At 38.5% G+C, this 25,165-nt stretch overlaps 1 protein-coding gene across 4 annotated transcripts in view; it reads left to right on the forward strand.

Moving 5' to 3' along the window:
- The window catches only part of dym (dymeclin), a 76,886-nt gene that overhangs the window by 12,515 nt on the left and 39,206 nt on the right, over window positions 1-25,165 (forward strand). For all 4 annotated transcript variants that reach the window (XM_088319620.1, XM_088319619.1, XM_088319621.1 and 1 more), the window contains 8 exons: window positions 2,527-2,652; window positions 3,303-3,442; window positions 12,933-13,118; window positions 14,295-14,473; window positions 14,690-14,815; window positions 14,888-15,001; window positions 15,082-15,176; window positions 22,189-22,288. In XM_088319620.1, the coding sequence (XP_088175746.1) occupies window positions 2,527-2,652; window positions 3,303-3,442; window positions 12,933-13,118; window positions 14,295-14,473; window positions 14,690-14,815; window positions 14,888-15,001; window positions 15,082-15,176; window positions 22,189-22,288 (1,066 nt within the window). The remainder of the gene's footprint in view (window positions 1-2,526; window positions 2,653-3,302; window positions 3,443-12,932; window positions 13,119-14,294; window positions 14,474-14,689; window positions 14,816-14,887; window positions 15,002-15,081; window positions 15,177-22,188; window positions 22,289-25,165) is intronic.

Consider the following 25,165-nt stretch of genomic DNA (forward strand, 5'->3'; position numbering starts at 1 on the left):
AAATACTGCCTTTAGATTATTGAACACAACTGGACATTGTTAGGATTTTTTGGGGGTTGACTTCTGCTTTATTATAGAGTTTAATTAAATTTGACAGAAGTTTATAAGCCCGAGGAAAATTCAAATCAAATTAACCATTTGGAGTCCAATTTTATGTCTATTATCAGGCTATTAGAGACTGGTGGACCCCATTCAGATATTTGCTCAAATTTTATAGTAAGTAAATGCGTTCTCAATGTTGTACAAAACACGACCATCAGCCTGCTTTGGAAGGCCAGTTTTATCACAGGTAGCCATCGGCTTTAAAAGCAATGAAAATAGTCCTGACGAAAGATTAAAGCTTTTTCTGTAGTTGGTCAAAAGTCTTATTTTTCCACACCGATTTCACCCAAACATGGCAAGAGGAAGAGAATGGGCTTCTCCGACTCTGTTCCTATTTAATCCTGAGCACGCCGTCCATCAATTTTTGATAGTCCGTGGCAAAGCACATATTGTAAACAACCATTTGCACCTACACTCTTTAAAGAATCTCACATTTGTGTTTTAGGAATGCCGACGGGTGCCTGCATACTAGGAGGGATCCAAAATTAACACTTAGAGGATATGCAAACGCAACCAATATTCAAACACTGATGTCCCATTTAGTAGACATAGTGTGTGTAAGGTTTGAGGTCAAACTCATGATTGATTGAAGCAATCATTTTTAAAGAGGTGTGTTTGTGTTGAGTGAATTGTCATAATGGAAGACATCCTTTCTCTCTCTCTCTCTCTCTCTGTCTGTGTCCGCAGACATCACTCAATCCTTTGCGCTTACATAAACGCTTTGGACATTCCAGCATATTATCATTGTTCCTGTCTCTCAGACTTACTCTGTTCCATAGCTTTTCTCCCAGTCTTCCACCGCCCCTCCCGACCTCCACCACTTTGTGGCTCTCAGCCCATTTCCTCCTTAGTACGTGCTTGCAGTGCCGATGCAGTCATTACTTTGAGGTTACACACTCTTCTCGCTTTGATCGCAGCCATGGAAGACGTCTTGTTTTCCTTTTCCGATTATTGAAGCTTATTTTTTACAAGATAAATGTCGCTCCTTTCATTGTGTTTTTGACAGGTTTTCCCTTGATGGCTTTTGACATTTGAGAGTGATGATGATCACATGCTGTTTCATTTAGTTCTTCATATAAGATCATATAATATCTATTTAAACCTGTTTGCTTACAATACTTAGTGAACTAACCTCTTATTAGTACACCAAAATTATATCTTATTTTTTGTTGCATTATCACTTTTTATTACTTTTCACTGGAAAATGATGAACGCATTTTAGTGACAATTGTAAAGCCTTGTGATTCAGGGCTGTACAAATAAACATGACTCGACCTGTAAATCCAATAAAGTAACATTATGCATGATTGTTAGTTAGGGCTGGGCAATATGGCCAAAAATCAAAATTTCAAGGTCTATTCATCAACTGGGGACATTTCAGTATCTAATCAATTATAAACAGAACTACATAACCTAACCAACGTGGATTTCAAAAGCATCCTGTGCAAAAAGTACAGACAATAGTGATTTTACATCAGTTTACGGTAACAAGTTATTCATAGCGTCTGTGTAATTACCATTAAGACGTTCTTATAACCATCTGTTTCATTTGAGAGAGCAAACCCCTACCCAAAAAGAGAGCCTGGAGAGGGACTGGCTGTTTTTGCCCAGGACACACTCAGAGAAGTCGTGCCCCTACATCCCTAGCGGTTAAGGGATCCGTGAACCATGATGAATCATAGATACATTTGTAACTCACTGTATCCAGCTTTTCTGCACCAGCATTGAATTACTCAAGTCAAACAATTTAATTCCCACCCTTTGTTTCAAGATTTAGCAATTTATCTAGTTATCAAATGTTAAATCTGTAATGTTACAGTAACAATTTAATAGCTGTAAAAGTTAGACTGTTGTTGTTTTTTTGTATTGTAGCTTTATCTGGCTCAAAATATTTAAACATGGACCTTGTAAGACAAATACAGTATACATTAAATTGAATAAATTGGGCCTGTTGAGAAAAAAACTACACTCCATAAAATGCAAAATACTTTTAGGTAGCCTACTTCGGTCTTTAACTGATATTGTGGTTATAAGATGTAATCAAAAGTTAGTGCTGAATGCAAAACTGAATGTAAAACTGTAAGACTGTCAAAATTGCTGAAGGTGCGATGCCATATGACCTTAAAAATGTGTATTTCATGTATTATGTAATGACATTCACGTAGTCTTAGCACCTCTGGAGAGGTGTATTTGCTATATTTTTAGGAACAAATGCTACGGTTCTGTTTTTAGTCTCAAAGGATTGTTTGGTAGGCTGAGAAATAGAAGTAGGGGTTAATTCAAACTTTATTTTTTCCTGACAAAACGTTATTAAGAAAACACAGAATGAATGACCCAGTTTAGCCAGAATTACAACAGAAACTGTTTACTGATGCTGCATATTTGGACTTTAATTTCCACATTGTCACCTTGTATTCCTTACAGTGACATCACCTACAGCATCTTATTTGAAGCCGTCACAACCCTCCTGGTGTTCTTTTCCTACCAACTTTTCTGCAAGGAGATCCTCAGAGATGGTTTGATATACCAACACTTCATGAAGGGACGATGGTGAGCTCGCACACGATTTAACGTTTTTCGGAATGCTTTCCAAGGAATATGTTATTGATAAAATGTAGTGATGAAAAAAAAAACCGAATTAAGTTATTCAACCATTGCAGCTTGTTTAATGTCTGCTTACATCCCGATAGTTTAGTTTTTGGTTTTGTGGTCACAATAAAGACATTTTCTAAACCTAAAGCTGCAAATGCTAACCGTAAAGTTGGACCAACGTTCTCACTTTGTCCCTGAAGGGCCATGCACATTCTGTTGTTGACATAAAGCGTTTTAGATCTTCTCCAGCTTGCCGTGGGACTGTCGCAAACCACTGTCTGCTTCCGTGCAGCCAGACAGTTTCATCACGCACATGACAAGCAATGTCTTCATTTGTCATTCCGCTACAGGGAAATGGTTAGGCAGCCATCACCCCGCTGTCTCATTTATGACCTTTCCCTCACTGTCTGGGAGATGGACGTGATTTTGGAATTTTCAGGGATGACAGCCATTCCATTAGTTTCCGACCCAGATTTCTATTTTTAGTTTACATGTTTTAAACAATCTTGCTCCCACGTTATAAGAAAAAACTTGCGAAATACTGAATAATTTCCTTTTTGTACACATTTGGATACGCTTGCAAAGAATATACATTCTTACCCCCCCAGCTTGCCACTGACAAGTCGTCTGGTGAAGACATTGCTTTATAACTTCATCCGGCAAGAAAAATGTCCACCCCCGACAACGCACATCTTTGAGCCCAAAGAGGAGGGCGGTCTGCTATACGGCCTCGCATCTGGCGTAGCAAGTAAGAATGCACTCAAAAGCACTGAAATTCTCTCACAGCCTGAACTCCAACAAATGAACCATCAGCAACACTATGCACCACTATGCATGTCAGAAGGTTCGCCATGAGAAAAGAGAAGTCACTAATGGCAAACTGTAATCATTCAACGAGTTAAACTAATTAGTCACCTATAAACATTTACCACTTTTTTGGTCGGTTAACTAACAGGTCTTTTATTTTTTCTAGTCATTCACTATTTTTTAATTGCATTTGCGCACTGTATTTCATTGATGCCCAAGCCATCGATTAATGCCTGTGTGGATTGCCCTGTAGAAATGTGAAGTAGTATAGATTGATTGGTTGACATTTTTATTTTTTTCCATTGGTCATTACATATAAGATGAAAGTGATGTTTGAAATGCTACCTATCTGTGTCAATACCGGGTTAATACTCATATCCGTGGCTACCCTTTTGCGGGAGATCTATTGGATATTATTTTGCGAATATCTGGGGCTTTAAAAAATTTAATATTTTGGGTTTGTTTATTTTCAATATTCTGTAGCACATTTTTTAAAGTCATGGCCTGCAGGCTGGATGTGAGCCGCGAGAAAGTATTCTACGGCCCCTTGAGATTATCTTGATCCACTATTGGATTATACACAATTGTGTTTTTTATTATTTTATTTTCCATTACTTCCCCTTGCAGTAGGTGTGAATGTGTTCACTTCATTATATTTCAATCCAACTACTCATGGTTCTTGGTTAATTAATTAATGCCTTAACCGCTTGGTTGTAGGGGCGCCACCTTCTCTAGTGTGTTTTGGGCAAGTACAGCTTGGAAGTGCCCATCCCTTTCCAGACCCGTTTTCTGGGAAAGGTTTTGCTCTCCCACATGAAACAGATAGTACTGGTTTCCATGGTCACCAGTAGCAGGAGAATCCTCCTGATCTGACTTGGATACAGCACCTTCATCATTTGGTCACAGTTTTTTGGTTTAAAGTGCTATCCCGTTCTTGAGAGATGAGCCGGACCCCGTCAGTGACTGGCAGCAGCATCTGACGTACCAGATCCTAGTTATATTTAAAAACACATTTAATTTGAATAAATGATAGAAAATGGCGGTTTTTTTTTTTTAGCTCTTTTTCTTCTAAAATGTAAACCAAAAAGTACTAATGGTTCTTAAATAATTTGTTTTTTTTATTTAATATTCATGCTATGGAGATTTGTATACAAGATATATTTACATTTTTGCCAGTTGGAAGATTCATTTAATTTAGCTATATTGATGGAGCCATAAGATTTTTTTTTTAATTGATTATATTCGGTTTACTAAACTATACACATAATTATAAAAAATTTCAACATTTGTCCGTCCGGCCCTCAGCTTGTAGCCATTTTTTGTTTGGTCCACCGTCTGTCTGACTTCGACATCCCAGTATTTGACCCTTTCATTTTGCATTAACATTAAACCATGCTTATTTAATTAATTACTGCAGTGTTTTTCAACCGTTTTTGAGCCAGGGCACGTTTTTTACATTGATAAAATTTTGCGGCACACCACTAACCAAAAATGTTATAAAATGACACTGAACAGTATGTTTAATTACAATATAATTTATAATACCCGGAGTCTTTACAGCATAGACACTTGACAATGACATATTTGCAGAAGATGATAATTGTTTTATAAAATTTTAAAAAGTGACAATGGATAATTTTTCACGGCACACTAGTGTGCCCGCGGCACAGTGGTTGAAAATCACTGAATTGTCAAAAACAGATACTTAGAGCAAAGGAAGTTTAGGCAAATATACTCTTCCGATATTTTATCAATATTTTATCATCGACATTAGACACCACTAAAATGTTCTACCTATGTCTCTTTTCTTCTCCGACAGTTTCTTGTCTTTTTCCTCCACCACTATTAAAACAGCGCCCTCATTGTACTTCAGTTGCATTTGAAATTCCGAACTGCCTCCAATAAACACCTTGTTGAACCATGTCAATAAATCTTGCTTGCTGTCGGCGTCACACAAAAAGCTGGAGTTGGCGGTCTCGCAGTTTCGAATGCAGGAAAAAACCTGCACTAAATACTTGTCTGTCTTTTGTAAACGGTTGTGATTATAGATGTACGCCCACGGGGTTCTGCCTTGCAGAAAAGCGTTCATTGTGGGATGCTGATGCTAGATGATGTCCAAAGAGGCATCGGCATTTACAGGATTTTCTGTCTGTGCGTTTGTGTGCATGTATGTGGAAGGGGACCAGGCACAGACGAGCCCAATAATGAGTTATGGTGCCCTGTCCTCTTCCGTAATCCCTCAGAGCCCGTCTGTCTGCAGCCGCCTCCCTTGTATACACACGCACATCAACAAAGACAGGGCAACCCTTATTGTCACCACTAGGAGAGAGCTGCAATTTTTTTTCCTGTCGAGAGAAGTGCGCACATTCCATTTCCATGTGGAAAATATTGTTTCCAACCAAAAACAGCAGGAAAAACTTCTGAAGGAACATTTTCAAGTTGTTTTTAAGTCTTTTTTCCCTAAAGCTGCCGAGGGAGATTTTCTATTTTTTGGGTGGTATAGCTTTTTTCTTTGCTGCACTGCTACGTATGCATTATAGGAAAATATATTCCTTTGAACACGCACCATTTTCTCATATGTATGAGATAATTTGATCTGCGTTTTGGCATCTTGTCTAAAAAGCAACAGAAACATCCCAAATCTTTGACCTCCTTGCTTTCATCTTTGTTTATAAATTATAATTTGTAACCTGACCCAATACAATAGCTGCCTGAAAATTATCTCTCTATTAATATACTGTAGATTTGTTTTAACTGCAATGTGAATTAATTTGTGCTGTAGACCCGATTGAACTACTTTCACAATACATCCCCCAATCTTGGCTGATATTGATCTTTTTTTAGAGAGAAAACCTAATATTAAAGGTGGGGTGCGTCATTTTAGGTGTCCTTAAAAAGTTGAGAGTTACATATTTTCTGTATTAAAGGGACGGTGTGTAATATTTAGTTCCTCTTAGTGGTACAAAAAATGATAACTCAGTTATAAAAGAATAACACCTTGATTTGAATATTAAGCAAAAATACACAACCTATCATACCAATATTAATTTTTATAAAAAAATAATAGGACAAGGGATGTGTAATTCTTTTACATAGTAGAATCTATACCTAAGGTTGCTGCAATGTTTGTGTGGCTACTTGCTGCTACACTGTGCTCTGTAGCACTGGTTTTCCTGTGCATTAGACAATGCAGTGCCTTCTAGTGGTAAAATATTACAGACTGGGGCTTTAAGTATGTGTTAACAATTCCCAACTAAGTTCAAAGATCCTTTATATTTTTTTCCCACTGGACCTACCTGCCTTTATCTTACATTTATCAATGCCGTTCAGGACACGCAACACATTAGGGATCACAAATGGGGCAACATGCGGGGAAGGAAGGTGGAGAGGATGGTCATGCTCGTCCCCACGGTTTTTCATTAGTGTAGTATTAAAATGGCGAAAGTAAGATTACGCCTGTTTCAAAGACAGTCCAAACGCCAACGCAAAAAGAGGAAAAAGGAAAAATTATCAGAGTGCGTCCAAAAATTGTACGTACAGTGGGCCCTCTGTTATCGCGGTTAATGGGGACCAAAACCACCCGCGATAAGTGAAAATCCGCGAAGTAGCGGCGCACCTTAAAAAATGCTTTAAAAAATAAATACAAAAAAAAATATATATATATTTTTTAATTTGTATTTTATTATTATTATTATTTTTTAGGCCCGCGAAGCTCTGAATCCAAGAACGTGGAACCACGAAGTAGCGACCCCCCCTTCAAAAATGCTTAAAAAATAAATACAAAAAAAAAAATATATATATATATTTTTTTTTTAATTTGTATTTTATTATTATTATTTTTTTAGGCCCGCGAAGCTCTGAATCCGCGAACGTCGAAGCGCGAAGTAGCGAGGTCCCACTGTACTTGCATGTGCCACAAATGAGCTTGAAAAGAGGCACTGCAAAGATGACTTAAGCCAGAAGATGGCATCCGCGAGTAGAACGTCTTTCAAATTCTGGACAGCACATATAGAGTAAAGGATGGATAATTGTTATCGTAATTCTTTTTCTTTCCCAACCCTTTGTCCCCACAAGGGTCAAAGGGATGCTGGAGCCCATCTTAATACCATAAGTTCTCCTTGACATTTTGTTCTGATGGCAATGTTTTGAATCTAACACAAAATGTCAAATATAAGTATGTGTGTAAAGCCCATTGACTGTGAGAATCTTTTATGAAGGACTTTACAAATAACAGAAGATTGCATATACCTCCTGTGCTTGATTGACGCAGAAAAGTTTTCCACCTATTAATTGCCCTAATCTTAAATCCTCTTTAAGAACAGCTCCCTAGGTGTTTTATCAGCCTCTATGTCACTGTGTAACCCTTCCCATTTTTGCTTCTCGCTTCCCTTTCCTCCTTTTCAGCTCTCTCGAATGGGCGACTGTAGCTGAAGCAGTCACAGCAGTTATTTAGGGACTGGAAAAAACCCTCAGCGAAGGTAGATTAAAGCTCAGTGAGTGCAGGAAGTGCAGCAGCCTGACTGGCTTCAGTGACATAGTCGGCCAGTCGCTGTGGTGCCAGCGAATCTTTGAATATGGCCGCGTCACTTACTGGCGCCGTCTCTTGGGTTCTTGTTTTTTTCTCAGAAAGACTTTGCCTAAGCACATTTGAGAATGGGGCGCTGCAGATACGTCATTTTTTTCCCACAGAAGAGTTACACACGCACGTTTAGTGACGAAGCCCAAGACCACATATCCAGAATTTGAGTGAAGCTCATCTGAAATTGAATGCATATGATGATCGATTCATGTGCTGTTTACAAATTAAGATAGAAAATATTATTGATGAGAAATTGCATTTTTTGGGTCCATTTCATGGCTTAGATTGTAAACGTTTCAATTTTGAGGTACGTTAAAGCCCCAGTGCTTATTATATGGTGCCTCCCAGTGGTGAAAAAAAAGTCCTTAATGTACATCAAAATGCATTTTTAAAAATACTTAAAAAATACTACTACTAATCTGAACCGCGAGATGATGCTGCGAAAAGCATAAGAAAAAAAAAACGAGCCGCTTCTCGTCAGTTTTGAATATTTCCACTTGATGTTACAAAATATGCCATCATTTATCAAACAGAGAATTTTTGTGGAAACGTCTATCCCAATGTTTTTTTTTTAATTCAATAAAAGTCTTTGTTAAAGGTGATACTATTGCACTCACCTGGATTTCTTAGCCTGTGTCTCTTTATGTGCCTCCATAAAAACGTTTTCATTGCGCTCAGGGGCAACATTTGAATAGCTGGCTCCATTTTTCATGTATGTTTTTTTTTTTTTTTTTTTTTTAAATCAATTCAAGTTGTTTAATGTCATGCAATAAAACTTCAGAAGTAGCTCCATTGCTTCGAATTTTTAATGCAAATGATCAAATTTAGTGCTCAGAAAGTAATATATTACTTTGCTATTACTCAAAATTTGTATTCATAAATTAATATATTTGTGTATTTTGTGTGTTTTAAAACTATTTGGACGAAATGGTCCCTTTTCAAACAGATACACAACTTGTGCAGGTAAATGCAAACGAGAATAAATATATTGGCTTATGTCAGGTGTGTCCAAACTTTTCAAAAAGCGGGCCACATTTTGTTAGCTGAAAATGTGTGCACAGCGACTATTCAGCCTGGCATTCTTTTGAACAGTCTTTACTAAATTCACCCTCCATGAAAGGGATGTTGCGTTTGGCGTTCAGCGTCACAACCTCGTAGCTCGCCTTTGGAGTATTTTTGCTTGAATCGCAGGCTTTCGTGAAAAAGCGCTGCTGTGCCGTTGAAACAGCTTCTAGTTTCAAAGCGTTCGTTTGCATTTAGCTTTTTGTAGTCAGAATATTTCTTTCTGGACTGCCTCTTAATGTTGAATACTTGGAAAACAGCCAAAGTCTTTTGGAAAATTCGGCGGCAGTTTCAAACTCAGATTTCCACTATACGGTCGACATGTCAGAGAAGTTCGGGGTGAAATCTCACTTAAGGGCAAGGTGGCCAAAAGGCTACTGCCATCTGGTGAGATGGAAACAATTTTTTTGGTACCAATTTATTGAATACTGCGGTCAACAATATTGTCGGGCCACATTACACGGTATCAATTTTATAACAGAGACCGCTGGCCAGTAAGAATTTGATAACTGGTCCCCGGGCCAGACTTTGTACATGCCTGGCTTATGTTATCTATTTTCCTCATGTAAAGTATCGGATTTATACAAAAAAATATACACACATCAATTAGCTATTTTTTGTTTCTCCGGCCCGTGTGGAATTTTTTTCAAACCAATACGACCTGCGACTCAAAAAGTTTGCTGACACTTGGTCTAGATCTTTATTTTTATAAATGACATGGGTTGAGATGCCTCATTTAAAGAAAATTGATATTGTTAAATATCATACAAATGAAGTGGGCAGCTTTTGTCAGCATGACAACGTAAAATGGAGCGAAGCCCTGTTCTTGGAGGGACCGAACCCGTTCAGAGCAGACGTTCAACCTCTGTGTCCAGACTGCAAATGAATGACTCTTGCTAAAGGCACTTTTACCAAGATTTCCTGTAATGGTCCACTTTATCGCCCAAAACACCCACTTTGATAGGTCAACAAGTCTTTCGTAGAGATCTCACAAAAAAAGTTGGAACAAGAGCTGAAAACAACTGATCAATCTACCCCCCCAATGAGGCATTTAATGTTGTTGCTTTTGACACCAAAAACAGGAACATGGTGTACCATTACACACAGGCCTGGTTCTAGTTTTGTTATGGTTCATATCGAACCTAGTAAGATGTGTAAAACTGCCAAAACCGCTTCATGTCACCCACCACTCCATGTTAGTGCTTTTTTATACACAGCTGAGAATTTAACAAGCAATGTAAAAGGGCCTGTAAAAATACACCATTCCTGAATATAACTATCAAATAAAAGACACTCTTCATAGATTCAAATCACAGGACATTAAAGTCAATGCTAATCTGGAATCTTCTTTTAGGGCTCTGATTAGTTGAAAATTATGATACAATACATTATACAGTAATCCGCCATTTTCCGCAGGGGTTGCGTTTCAAAAAGGTCTCGTGATTGTCGAAACCCGCAAAATAGAAACCTTAAGTCATTTATTTAATATATATTTGTGTATTAAATACTAATATACATTGAAGCCAAAGAACAAATACAATTTCCAGGGTCAAACAATTGTTCATCAAAACAAAGTACTCTAATTTTATAAATACGTTTTAACAAATCATTTGTAAACTGTCATTTGAAATAAAAAAAAATATCTTTTGAATTCAGGACACTACGTTTTCACTTCACATGATTCTTTTTTGCCATCATGTAGCCATTATGGAAATCTGCATTTACTTTCCATTGGGCAAGGGTCAACAACCCAATATGTTGAAAGAGCCATATTAGACCCCAAAAAAATGTCTGGAGACGCAAAATAATAATACAACTTTCGTGCACCTTATAAGGAAGGAAACACATACAGTACTGTGTATATTTATAGTCATTGGAAAACGTTAACAATATGTTGTTTTTTCATTCCTAAACAAACCATATATTTTTCTAGTGTCAAATACTTTTGAAAATGCGCCAGAGAGCCACTAGGGAGTACCAAAGAGCCACATGCAGCTCCAGAGCAAGTTTAGCGTGTGGAGAGAAGTCCAACTCTGTTGGCGATAGAAAGACTCTTCCTCCATCTTTTGGCCCCAGCCGTGGGTGCTTTTGTCAGTTCAGAGTGATTTTGACATGATTGCTTTTAGCAAAACGTCAAATTAAGAAAGATTTGCGAAGACAAACACAAGCAGAAAAGGAGCAGGGTGACTTTTTAGCCAATCAGAATGCAGAACACAATGCACAATGAAATCCACAAAGTCGCAAAACCGTGAAACGGCAAGTGATTACTGTGTAGTCAATAAAATAATACACTCCCCTTTTAACATTCACCACTAGATGGCAAAATATCTGCTTGGCTCCAGCTCTCAGGCTGGGCCAACAGCAGGCTGCCTATCAGAACCCCCACCCGGCTTCACGCTTGCATCATCACAGCTACCCTGTGGCTAGACGTCCGGGAGCCAGAGGGCGGTCATCCGTGTGCCTCGATGCTCATGCTTCTCATGACGCCTGAACGCGCCTGCACTTCAATTGAGAAACTCAACACATCCCCTCACCACCAGCTAAAAAAATTGACTGTATTAGCTTCAGTAGGTTTTTGTTCCATGGCGCCGTCTATGTTTTTTCACATTGCAGGCGCTGCAAAGGGTCACCCCTAATTCCATTGTGTCGTTGTGCTCTTGATTACATCAAGTCTGGCGGCTCGTTTCCTTTTGCATTCCCTCTCTCTTCAAGCATAAATCAGCCTGACTTTTTTATACAGGTTGGTATTTTTGATAAGTAGATTAGAGTGATACTGCAGAAAATTAGGCGTACATTTTGATTTATTGCTCAATGGTGCCACAATTTACATCGTTTTGACAACCGTTACTTGAATATCGAAAGCAAGAAGGCATACGATACCAAAGCATACCTCATCAAAGTCCAATTTTTGCTGGATTTACACCTTTTAAAACTTTATTCTAGCAATGTTAGCAATGTTTGAGGTTTGAGAACTTTTGTCTAATTTTGACTTATTAGAGACAGGTGATAGTTTGTATTAAATGTTAAATGTAACCATTTTTTAGTCACATACTGAAACACTACAAGTCAGTTAGTTATACAAATGTCCCAATTTGATTAAAAATGCAGTATGACCCGAATTATAATATTGCAGCGAGATCATCAACTAGAAAATTCTCACATACACCTGTATTGTAATTTTGTAAATTGATCCGGTGACAATGAAAATAAGCCTGGCCTTGCTTTGTCTTGTGATTTACCCGCTGAAAAGGGCGGAGGGTGATTTATTTAAATTGAATTATAGAAAATACGTTTCCTGATATGAAAGATTTATGCAGGTATAACTGCTAAAGTGGCCAAAACATTCCTAATTCAAATCAAACTTCATGAGTAAAGTTGCCACCAGAGCGAGCCTGAAATTCAAAGATGGACGTCATCCTGTATTATTGTGACATGCCTACGACAATTTGATGTGCCATTTTTTGGTTGTTTTACTTATCGTTACATCAATTATTACCATGCTACAAATGACGATCATAAAAAAACAGGATTTTGAATAGCATTTAAAGTATGATGTAATTTAGCATGGTGCTGACAACGTTATGGGTTTAGGTGTGCACTTTCATTTTCAGAAAGTTTTTGTTTTTGTAGTGTAACAGATGACTGTTTTGCTTTGACAGTCTTACACCGTAAGGAAATAAACCGAGAAGTATCACACGTGAAATAAAACGTCAAGAAAATTAAGCGAATGCTTCCCTCCTTTTGTGAACTACAGTAACAATATCAATCATATTATATTGTGTGTCTCCAGGTGGTTTATGGAGTGTCTTCACTTTGGGTGGAGCTGGCAGTAAAGTGGGGGTGGACCTGGACCACCATCCATTACCACTGTCCAATCAGAGTCTTCTGTTACTGCTGGTTCTGGCCAACCTGACGGATGGGCCCGACTGGCCCAACCCCTACCGCCAGGCTATTACAAACTTCAGAAACACACAAGGTATTGAGCAGAGTGGTCTAAATTTTTGGCAGCCAAAATCACCCTTCCTCCTCCTCAGAGTCCTCACAAATGAAATATGAAGATTCGGGTTTGCCTCAGGCTTAAATCAACTTAATTGGTCGGTCTCAGGCTGGTTCTGGCTTTTATACTCGTGGGTCGGAATGATTTGGGCTAGACGGTTTTAGGCACAATCTTACCTCGAATCAACAATTTCGACAAAAATTGCTGATTGAAATCGTCAATTAATTCGTTTGTAAACTCGGCAGACACGTCTTCCAACAGATTTAGAGTTATTTTCACTTGAATATAATCTCTGCTGGGAGTCGCTCATGCGCAATAGCATCTCTTCTCGAGTGATTAAATGAACATAAAGAAATGGCGGCGTCAACATCAAGTACGCATACCAAAACTTCTCAAGTTTGGGAGCATTTCAGCCTGGATACGACAGATAAAAAGACTACTTACATTGTTTGCAAAACAGACCTTGCGTATCATGGCAGTAGCTTGGTGGCGAACGAACATTCAAAGAGCATTCCAGATAGTTGAACGAAAGTGAGTCAGACTCACCTCTGTACGATTCAAGTAATGTTCAAGCCAATACGGTTTTCATGACATACATTGTACATTTTATTCTCATATATTTCGCTACAAAATAGAGTTTGAGTGTTATGCCAGACTGTGCCTGACAAACGTGTTTAAAAGAAAATACATGCAGTCCCAAGGAACAATGTCAGATGTTAAAACTTTAAAAACGACAAATTGCAGTTGTTAACTGTTTGATGTCAAAATGTATGTTCAATAAAAGATGTATTTTCCATTTTACCCATTTCTTGACTACAGACGCTGTGCTTTTTATGAACGAGACGATCGTTCGTAAGTTGAATTTGTTCGCAAGTTGCTTCAGTGCTATATTCTAGGTAGAAGCCAAATTTCTTCTTCGGGGTGGAAGCACTACAGTAATGTCGTGTACGCGGAAAAAGGTGCACACAATACAAAATCTTGCAGCAATGTCCGAAAATTTTTCGACGTCCCGAAAAAAATGTTAGTATCTACCGATTTAAGTCTAATGGTCGTAAGTAGGGGAGCATCTGTTATCATTTCATTAGTCTGTGACTATTAGAATAGTCCTTAGTTGTAGCTCTACACTATAATAAATGAGGTTTGTGTCCCATGCAGACACATCTTCCATTCCTATCGATCAAACCCACACGTTCCAGATCAATTTCAACAGCCTCTACACAGCGCTCTGCGAGCAGCAGTGCTCTGACCAGGCTACCCTGCTGCTCTACACGCTGCTCCACCAGAATGCCAACATGAGGACCTACATGCTCTCCAGAACAGACATGGACAATCTGGTGGGTAGTTCTGCATCCAAGTATTTTGGCAAACAGTGTCTGGGTAGCCGTTAGTTTAAAACCACATAGTACTGACAACCACTCTACATGACCAGCCTTGTTCATGTGACTGGTAAACCAGGGCAGACTAGTTGAATCTGTGCTTCAGTAGGTGCTGATGTTTTGGTCTGCAGCAGAATTACAGCAAATGAAAACTAAGCTTTCGACGTCTTTTAGGTTTTGCCCATTTTAGAGATCCTTTACCATGTGGAGGAAAGAAACTCACACCATGTCTACATGGCACTTATCATCCTCCTTATCCTTACGGAAGATGATGCCTTCAACCGCTCTGTTCACGAAGTCGTATGTTTGATACACAACTACATGCAAACTTTATGTACAGGTTTTAAAATGTTTTTGGTTTTTTTAACACAGATCTTGAAGAACGTCACGTGGTACTCAGAGAGGTCGTTGACAGAGATTTCCCTCGGCAGCTTGCTCATCCTGGTGGTGATCCGCACCATCCAGTTCAACATGACTCGCACAAGGGTAAAGGAATAGATCACTGGAAAAGTGTCCTAAAATGAATTATATAGTTTTTCTAAAATTTGTACTGGTTCCGTTGGTAGGATAAATATCTCCACACCAACTGTCTTGCTGCACTCGCAAACATGTCCGCCCAGTTTCGATGTCTTCACCAGTATGCTGCCCAGCGTATCATCAGGTAGCGATTTTCCTCTTTACCTAGATTTTTTATTAGATGCATGAATGGAAAGATAGGACACTTAAGACGGATACTATACCAGGGCTTACCAACCTTGTTGAAGCAGGGAGCTATTTTTTCCTACAAAGAGCGACCTATTTAATATGCATTTATAAAACAACTGATCTATTTATCAATGTTATTATATTGTTACTTGGACAAAAACGGCCTTATTTGATCACAAAAGCGTCTTTTTTTAATATATAACTTGTGGTCGTTTATGCTTAAAGGTGGGGCAGCACTGTGGCGCAGTGGTTACCACGTGTGCGGCACAGTTCTGAGGTCATGAGATCGAACCTTCTTTGTGGAGCTTGCATGTTCTCCCCGTGCTAGCGTGGGTTTCCTCCGGGCACTCTGGTTTCCTCCCACATTCCAAAAACATGTATTTCAGGTTAATTGGCTGGTCCAAATAGTCCCTAGGTGTGAATGAGCGAGCGAATTGTCTGTCCCTGTTGTCCCTGCGACTGGCTGGCAACCAGTTCAGGGTGTCCCCTGCGCACTGCCCAAAGATAGCTGGGATGGGCTCCAGCACCCCCGCGACCCTACTGAGGATAAGCGGTGCAGATAATGGATGGATGAATGGATGCTTAGAGGTGGCATTCTTTTGATTATATTATGATTAAACATGTTAATATTTTTTATGATGTAATTAATATTTTTCCCCTACTTTCACTTTGGAGTGAATCATAGTCTAGAAAATATTACTTTCAAAAGTTCGAAAATATTTGTATTGACATCAATCTGCAAGGTAAAATTAGACTAATGGACTGTATATCCAAGTTGGATATGATTATTGAAACTAAAGACAATTTGACTTTTTTTGTCTCAAGGATTTATACAGTCAATATATTGGATATTGACAATTTACCGTAAGATGATGATTTTAAAGTGTATTAAGAAAATACTTTTATAATGGAAACTGTTAAAGGGATATGATGTTTGTGTATGAATACCGGTTGGATACAATTAAATGTATAAAAAATGTGAGCGTTGTGATAACAAACATTTTACCGGTCGATATTATTTTCTATGATATCAACTTTTAGAATTTGGTAGAATTCATAGCCATTTTTCCTACTGCACTGCGACATTTCCTTTTGAAAAACAATATTTGAATAAAAGATGACTGCCAATATGAAAAACACAAATATCCAATAGAACAATGCCATTTTATTAGTTGATGCTGAATCAGCACAATGCGCACCCACTGCGATTATGAAGTGTCAGCGTGAGTGTGCGTGCTTTCAGAAAAGGAACAAAATATGAAATATTGAGTTTGTGCTGCGACTGTGTTTGGAGGATTATGTAACGTCAAAAGTAGAGATGTGAGAATACACATCGAGGCATTCACTTTTCATTGTCGAGTTCCGACCGCACAGGAAAGAGCGTTTCCTCCCCTTGCAGACACAAACACGCACCCATCATCATGCAAGCACAAACATCCTCTTATCTGTCCTGCTGCATAGCTTCATATCTCTTTTGCTGAAGAAGAAACCCGTCTGTGAACATTGCCAGTCACGCCGCGGGGTCCAGCTAGCGCCACAGTGATAACCGCGATGAACTAAATGGACTGTCTGAACAGATAAAAGGGGATTTCCTGGGCCGGAATTTCCAAAAGTCCAGACAACAGAGAGTCAGACCGTTGACCCGGCCTCCTTTTAATGGAGTCCCAGACAAGCACAGCGGCGGTTGTTTATTTACACGCCGCCGCTTGAATTTCCTGCTGACAGCACACCCGATGCCGCCATTTCCTTTTATTTACCGTTCATTCTCTTTCGCCACAATAACGCGTTCTCCCGCTGCGCGGTCCCTGGCTGCATTAAATCACTTCCGCTGTCTCTCTTTTCTGTCTCGCTGTTATTTCTTGTATACTCACAAATTGTGGGACGTTGGTGCGCCAAACAACATATTTCCATCAAGTATCAGAACAATCTGATTGGCATTCATGAGGAAATTGATCCATCCCAACGGAAACACAAGCACACGGCAGTTTAAATTCTGTGTATGTCTTTGAGTTGAAGGAAAAGTTAAGTGCGACACGGTCATGCTTTGACCCTCACTGAGGCCAAGAAGTCCAAATATGGACCTGCTCAACCTCCCGCATCCAGAATGTCTGAGTCTGTCAGTCCAGTGCACATGACACTGTTTTTTACTGCCTTTTTTTCAACGCAGTTTTGATTAAATTCTGTAAAACGGTGTGGAAGAAAATAACTTGTAATTGTTTCTAGTTGTGCCAATGTTTTCCTGCCATTTTTAAAGTGGTCAACCCTTTTTATAGTCAAATTTGAATATTCACGGTGATAACCTAGAATTTATTCGGCCTTTGTACGACGTGTAATGACTAACCTCGTGTTTAGGGATATTTTGCAATCCCGAGACTGCAGTTTCAAGTGTGCAGACTGGAATGTTTGAGCTTTTTTTTCGGTTTGCAGACAAAATTGAAGGGATGAAGATGACTCTGAATGTTTTCACCTAAATTGGCGGCATGTAAATTCGGAGCATGTAAACGTATCATAGTTTCACACTCTGAATAAAGAAAAGTTATATCTCAAAAAGTACACATTTTGCAATGTTTTTTTCACCGTTTGCTACGGACAAAAATTAAGTGACAGTGATCCTTGCTAATTTTGTCTCTAAAACCGAAGTAAGACAATTTGAAAATAAAGTAATTTTTCCACTGATCTCTTCTGCCCTCTTCAACTGTGATAAGAACTGGTAATAGACATTTAAGTTTTATCTGGGAAAACTATTCCATATGCCAATTTAACAACCATTTACTGGCATTCCAGTTATTTGTCAATGATTATTGATAAAACAAAATTGGATAGTTAAAGGTTTTTATGCTATTAAAGAAATCGGGATTGACAGAAATCAAGATCGGCAGGTCCAGGTTCATTTGCCAGAAAGTTGTGGTCACTGCCTTCCATTTTTATTGCATTATTTTTACTTTAAATGTGTTTCTTAAGGGAGGAGTGCATTGAAGGTGAAGGTGTCCTTAAAAAGTTTAGAATTAAATATTTTCTCCATTAAGTATGTGTTAACAATGCCCAACTGAGTTCAAAGAGCCTTTATGTACCTTTTTCACCGTGCCTATCTGCTTTTATCTGACTTTTATCATTGGTGTTCAGGCCACAAAGTGCATTATGCTGAAGGGAAGGAGATGGGGCAGTTTGGTGGAGGGGACTGAGTGGTTTTCTAGATCTGTGGGATGGTGTAACTGTTTCAAATACAGTCCAAGTGGCTATATCCAACCCCTCTAAAAAAGATGAAAAAGGAAGAGGTTATCCGAGTACATCTGAGATTTTCAAATACTAGCACGTGCAACAAAAGGCGATTACGACCTTGAAGATTTCATTTTGTTTTGTTTTAACATTTGTTCTCGTTTGAAAATATATACAGCATATTACATATTTGAGTGCTGTATACAAATATTTTCTAATAAATGAACAATGTCTATTAATTATCTTACATTATTCTGTACATCCTAACATTGCAAACAGTAACACTGAAATACATTAAAAAAAAACGCTCAACATAACTTTTTAATAATAAAATGTGATTTTAGGTTTTGTTTTTGTAAGCACATAGGCAACCACACAAAACGGTAAGAATCCTTAAAAAGCTATAGTACCAATGTATGACAAACTCATACATTTTGCAGAAGTAACATTAGCTTATAGATAACCTATTTCCGCTGTACTTTTTCATGCAAATATACCAATTTTCTTCACCATTGAGCCGTAAATGTCACAATCCCAATGTAGAATATAGGAATAGAAATCAACCATACATATGTACAAAAGATTGACTGTTCAGTATGCAGTCTTCGCAGTATGTGCATAAACACAACAGAGGGGGTCTGTGTTTATGTTGATAGACAGAACAGTGAATACCTGTGCCGTTAAATATCGTTACTTTCACCTTTTTGACTGATCGACAACGTGGGAGTCCGCCCGTTGTGCTTATTTCAATGGCGGTCGCTCACAACACTGAACCTTATTGTGCGGCCGGGTCCCAGCTGGTGCTCAAAAATCACAAGACAACATGGCCGACTGGCTTAACAGACATTCGCGCAAAATTGCTCAATGCGTGTTTTATTTAATTAAAGCAAAGCCATAATAGTCCCAATGCTGACAGATGAACAGGTGTGGCTGGAAAAATCCCTTGTCTTTTATGGCCCTCACTTTTTGTTAAACGCATTCCAGTGTGTTCTTCTCTTTAATTGCTCCCCAATGGATGTTGGTTTATTTAAAAACTCAGTCATGAATGATTGACTTTTTATCTTTTTCCCCTCTGTTCATTCAAGTACAATATTTTCAAGATCAACCAATTTATATAACCACGGAGAAAAACATGTAAAAATAGGGCTTACAGGAAAAATCCCGGACCTTATCTTTGTCCCATCTTCAACGTGGTGCCCCATAAGGACAGCTAAGATGCCCGCGGACCTGTTCTGAAAATAGCTCACCATTGCTGGGTCATTGGGATTTCTAGTAAAATTATTTATGTAGTGTCTGACTGAATCTGTTTATCCCTACATGTAATAATTAACCTGTTAATAACATAGTAACAACATGGTAATAAAATTAGTTATTTTAGAAATGCATATCAAACTGGGTGCCCTTTGCGTTAATCAGTGCCAAAAAGTAGCTCTCTGCTCTGAGAAGGTTGGAGACCCCTGATCTAAAGACTTTTCACAATAATTGTCTTATATAGACGCCAATGGTAGTGAATAACCTAAAATGAAATGTGTTTTTAGTTATCATTGGCAGTGAATACTTTAAAAACACTTAAGTACCATGCCTATTAGGCTAGTTCTTTTTAATGTAGACACCATTCAAAAGTACAAAATGTTGTTTTAACCCCTTAACGGCCCGTTGATGGGCCATCAGACTTTTGATATTCAAATACATGTCTGTTAGATGTCACCAGTCACTGAAATACGCCATGCCTCATATCAACCATTTTAAAATCTACTCATCATGTAAACATCACAATCAGTCTGAAACAAGATACCCGAAAACTATAAAGCCCTTGTAACTCACCAATAACTTCCCTTGGCCGTCATTAAATTCTGTTGTCTTGAATGTATGCAAAAAGGGTTTTGTTACATCCAGGACAATTCAGAGATACCAAGCATGTAAAATATTTACTTTAAAACTTAAAATAATGCTGGCAGATAAATAAATATCTGCCTATATCTGCTTTCTGGTGTTTTTTTTTTTTTGTATTTCGTTCGTTTGGTTCCAAAAATAAACAGACTTGTCAGATGACTTTAGGTATTTCTGATAGCCTCTGACCTTTTTATTGACACCACTCTCAGCCAATAGCACGCTTCTTTTCATGGTCCACATCTTGCATTAGTCTATACAGGCTTTTTTGTTTAGAGGAAGATTGCCTCCCGTAGATCCAAATATCTTCAGCCACTAGTAACCAAATCAGACGATGATTGACACATGGGTTAAAAAATGAAAATCCAAAATATTTTTGGGCCATTTACCAGGGTTGTATTACGATCAGAGCCAAAAATAACATGTGCAAGCAATCCGTGAATCATTATTAGGCACCAATTATTACCTTGAATTGTGCACAATCATTGATTTGACTTCTGGAAAGAGGAGTCAAACATTTACAACCTTTTCACAATGTCTAAAGTATTGGCCAAAGTATGGTACACATTTGCAAAAGTTTTAGTGTTGTAAACTGCTCGTCTTCAAATGGACACTTTTGGAAACGCCTAGACCTACCCTTAAAAAAGGTGCAAAATACAAGGCTTAGTTTTTCAGATTGTAATCAGATATATTCTGTGTTCTAACTCTGATTACTCAATGTTAGTAGCATTTGTGTTAATCATTTAGATTTGGGACAATACTTAAGAGTCTACCTTTCAAAAGAGGCTCAATCCGTCCATATTCTCCAAATGGTACAAAACCAGCATTTTACTTTGGGTATGTCTTGGATTGGGATTTTAGCCAAGTTGTGAATTACACCTTACCCAACCAGGTTGATATTTTTCTTTCATATGACAGCGTTTTTAACTAAACATTACCAAATGTAATCATACATATAATAATGTCGTATAATCCAGGCCAGGTGTACCATATTACAGCCTAGTGGCAATTTACAGGTCTTCCAACTATTTTGCTGCTTCCCAGTGAACACATTAAAAATTAGTAAATATTTAGTCCTATAATATATTTTATACACTACGTTTTTCTCAAATATCCAAAGATGAAAATAACTTAGTAAAAATTTTAAGGAACTTTTAGGGGATAAATTTATAACTTTTGTGAATTTTGAAACTCAAAAGAATGCTATTAGGGTTAAAACAAAAACCACAAAACAAAAAAAACCATTTGTAGTTTTTAAGTAAATTGGCCCCTTGAAGAAAAATTCCTTCAACAAGACTAAAGTGCATCCTACTTCCTGTCCTAAATCGATGTGCCAATGCAGATTTAATACTACTAAGATTAAGTTGCCTAAAAATGATGGATCAATTAAAATGAGGTTTTATCATGAAAAGATGACATTTCAATTAAGTGAATGGTGAATTTATTTTGCTATATGGGTAGACTGAGTTTGGTCCTGTGACCATTTCAGCCTGCAAACCCAAAGAATGTTTATTTCCAATTGTGCTGTCTGCCTGTCACCCCGCATATGTTAAAGTGTGTCAGTTTACTGAGACTTGAACACTATTGATTGTGTGGATGCGCTCGTGCCCAAGGTCGCTCGAGCACATTCCATAACTCCTGACTTATATTTATGTGAAGCCATCACATGCAATCATGCATTCCCATAGGGTTAAGGGCAAGAGCTGCTTGCAGCTCCGTCATGTGGAGGGATAACAAAGACGAGACAATTTCTATAGAAAAGAAAAAAAGGGGTAAATAAGTTGTTGGTATTGTCAATGCCATCTTTCAGCATTGAACTCACTTCTGCTTTTTCTAAGCTCATTTGTTTGTGTCTCCTATAGTCTATTTGCCTTGCTGTCCAAGAAGCACAACAAAGTGTTGGAACAGGCAACACAAAGTCTGAGAGGCAGATCAGGTGAAAACACGGTCCTGCCTGACTATGTGAGTATTATACACGGAGACGCAATTGTTTGTTGTGAATAGTTAAAGAATATTTAGTTTATGCTCAATGCTCCTGATATTGTACTCAGCACACCATGCTCGGTTTGCAGACAAACAGGTATACTTTCTATGACCGTCTCAGCTCTCATTCACGTCTTCCTTCAGGTTTGGCCGTTTAAGTCTAGCTGTCACATTAAATTTGCATATTTCTTTGCTTAAGTGCGTATGTATGAGAAGGCGCGACATATATGAGGATGCCCCCAAGTGTATTGGAAAACATGAGTGCTCCTTCAAGCATGCAACTGCTGTCTGAAGAGACACTTTTTGCAGGCACATCAATGCGCGCTTAAAGGTTCTATGTGAAATGCAATTATTCTGATATGTTTTTAGGCTTGCTTATTTTGCTTGAAGTGCTGTGTTTTATCAAACAGACTATATACGCTCGGGCTGTCCTTCTTTCCTTCTTTCCTTCCTGCCTTATCATCCTTCCACTCACTACTACTTTCCCTAATTTCTTTCTTCCTCTCCCTCCTTTTTTTTCCTTCCCTCTCCCTCATTTCCTTTTTCTTCTTTCCCTCCTATTCCATTCTTTCCTCATTTTCCTTCATCCTTCACTTCCCACCTTACTTTTCTTGCTGTCTTTTCCTTCTTTCTTTCCTAGCAATTCTTTGTTGATTATTCAGGGAGTTTCTTCGTTTAGTGGACACTTGGATCAGTGGTAGAGTGACCACCTCAGATCCTAAAGCAGGGGTCGGGAATCTTTTTGATCCGAAGAGCCATTAAAGCAAAATACTTATATTTTTTTCTTTGAGAGAGCCACACAATGAATTTTAGGACAAAATTAAGCGAACCACCAAACCTGCTCTCCAGATAAAAGATGGGTCTTTAGCACATTTTACTTTGTATTGTGACGTTTAACGTTTTGATAAAATTTGTAATAATAATGCTAGAGCCTGTGTCCCGCATCAATATAAATTTTTCTCCCTCCTGCAGTTACTTGAGTGTGTTGAGGCTCTTTTTGACCATCATTTTTGTCATAAATATTGGTTTCAAAACACGGCATTTGGTGAAAGAGAAGGGAGTATGAGCATAGGTACGCCCATCCCTACCGACCACCCCTACCGCCCACCCAATAAAATTGCTCTGGGTGCTTTGCGGAAGTTTTATATACTGGACAGAACCACAAGCGATATTAGTGTTGCTTGGGGCTTTGCTTGTATAAAAGTTGGCTTTGCACATACCATAATTGGAATGATATAGAGAAGATTTGCTTGACTTAAATTTTATCTCTGAGCCATATGTACTCATGAAAAGTGCCATATCTGGCTCGCGAGCCATAGATTCCCAACCCCTGTCCTGTAGGTTTTGTCTAATACCTAACTTATACCAAGTATGACAATATTGTGAACATGTCAAAGCAATTTACTGTATCCCCCAGTGCATCATATATAAATTGAGCAATCAAAATATTCCTTCTAATGGGGTTACAAACAAGTCAAGACTGATAATTTTGAATAATAAATTAAATAAATAAATAAATAAAGATCAAAGCGGCGCTGCCACGAGCGGCTGCCTTTTCCAGCAGCTGCCCAACTGTTTTATTGTCTGCTCCTATCTTCGGTGTTTTTTCTTCCCGTTTTGACAACTACACTATGGATTACTTCTATCCTATGGACATGGGTTTTAACGCACAAGAAATGCGTGTATTTCAACTCCTTGCCCTGAGGAATTCTCGTGCCGGCATGATGAAGGGGCCCATGGTGGAAGAAAAGCCGAAGCTAGCGAAGCGGCTAGCGGCGTTATAAGTCTTCGGTACCATCCGTAATCATGGTAAATGCGAACTCACGACCAAATAGGATCATCGAGTGCTTTTTGAAAACATCGAAGCGCACAGGGAGCGCAGTTGCTGTGTTTTGCGGAAACGTGGCTCACGTTTAGCATTCCGGACGCTAACGTGTAGCCACCCGGAGCCACCTGGAGAAATCCGGCTTCAACGTCGCTAAACAGAGACATGAAAGCCGGGGGGAATCGGAGAGGAGGCGGACTTGCTAACACGAGGTGGTGTATCCCTGGATTTTCACAAAGAAAAGATTTCCATCTGCCGCAGGAATGTCGAACTTTTGGACTGGCGTGACGTCATCCACTCCGCTACAAGCACCCTCGGGCATCATGTTAATCTGTTAATAAACAACGGGGTAGACTGCTGGAAGTGTGAATTTCCCTACGGGGATGAATAAAGTATATATCTATCTATCTATCTATCTATCTAATTGAAGGGTTCGATATTTCTCTCAAAACATCTTTAAGTGTATGTGGAAAACGCAGATCTTCAGATTGAGTTGACTCTTGCAACGTGAAAGGATTGTAGCCAGTTGACAAAGCTTTCTGTCTTACTATAAAGCAATCTCTTGTAAGTTAAACAGATATTCAAACTAATCTATTTTTTACCTGACATATTTCTTCACTTCAGTCACAAGTGCTGAAAAATAGCTGCTTTTGGGTTGGAGGTGACTTAGAGGCGATTGAAGGCAATTATTTTCCTGACAATCCTGTACATTACAGTGATCGGTGTGTATGTATATATATATATATATATATATATATATATATATATATAATTTTTTTTTTTTTTACCTAAACAAATTACTTCGGCAAATATCTCAGCCTCTTTGATTACACAATGGGAACAGTTAAGCAAACATGACATTCCCATTCTGACACAACCAGCAGTATCAATAACCAATAACCCATCGGTACGCCATGAAAGCTCAGCCAGACCACAGCTTATTAACCAAAGACATTTTGTCCTTATCCCAAGGGGACATTTTCCTCTCTGGTCTAACTTGGTATTCCCCCCTCTTAAATGGTGCGTGACAT

The sequence above is a fragment of the Urocampus carinirostris genome, chromosome 16 (genome assembly GCF_059441175.1).
Source record: "Urocampus carinirostris isolate Australia breed hairy pipefish chromosome 16, RoL_Ucar_1.0, whole genome shotgun sequence".
In the NCBI taxonomy this organism is placed as follows: Eukaryota; Metazoa; Chordata; class Actinopteri; order Syngnathiformes; family Syngnathidae; genus Urocampus; species Urocampus carinirostris.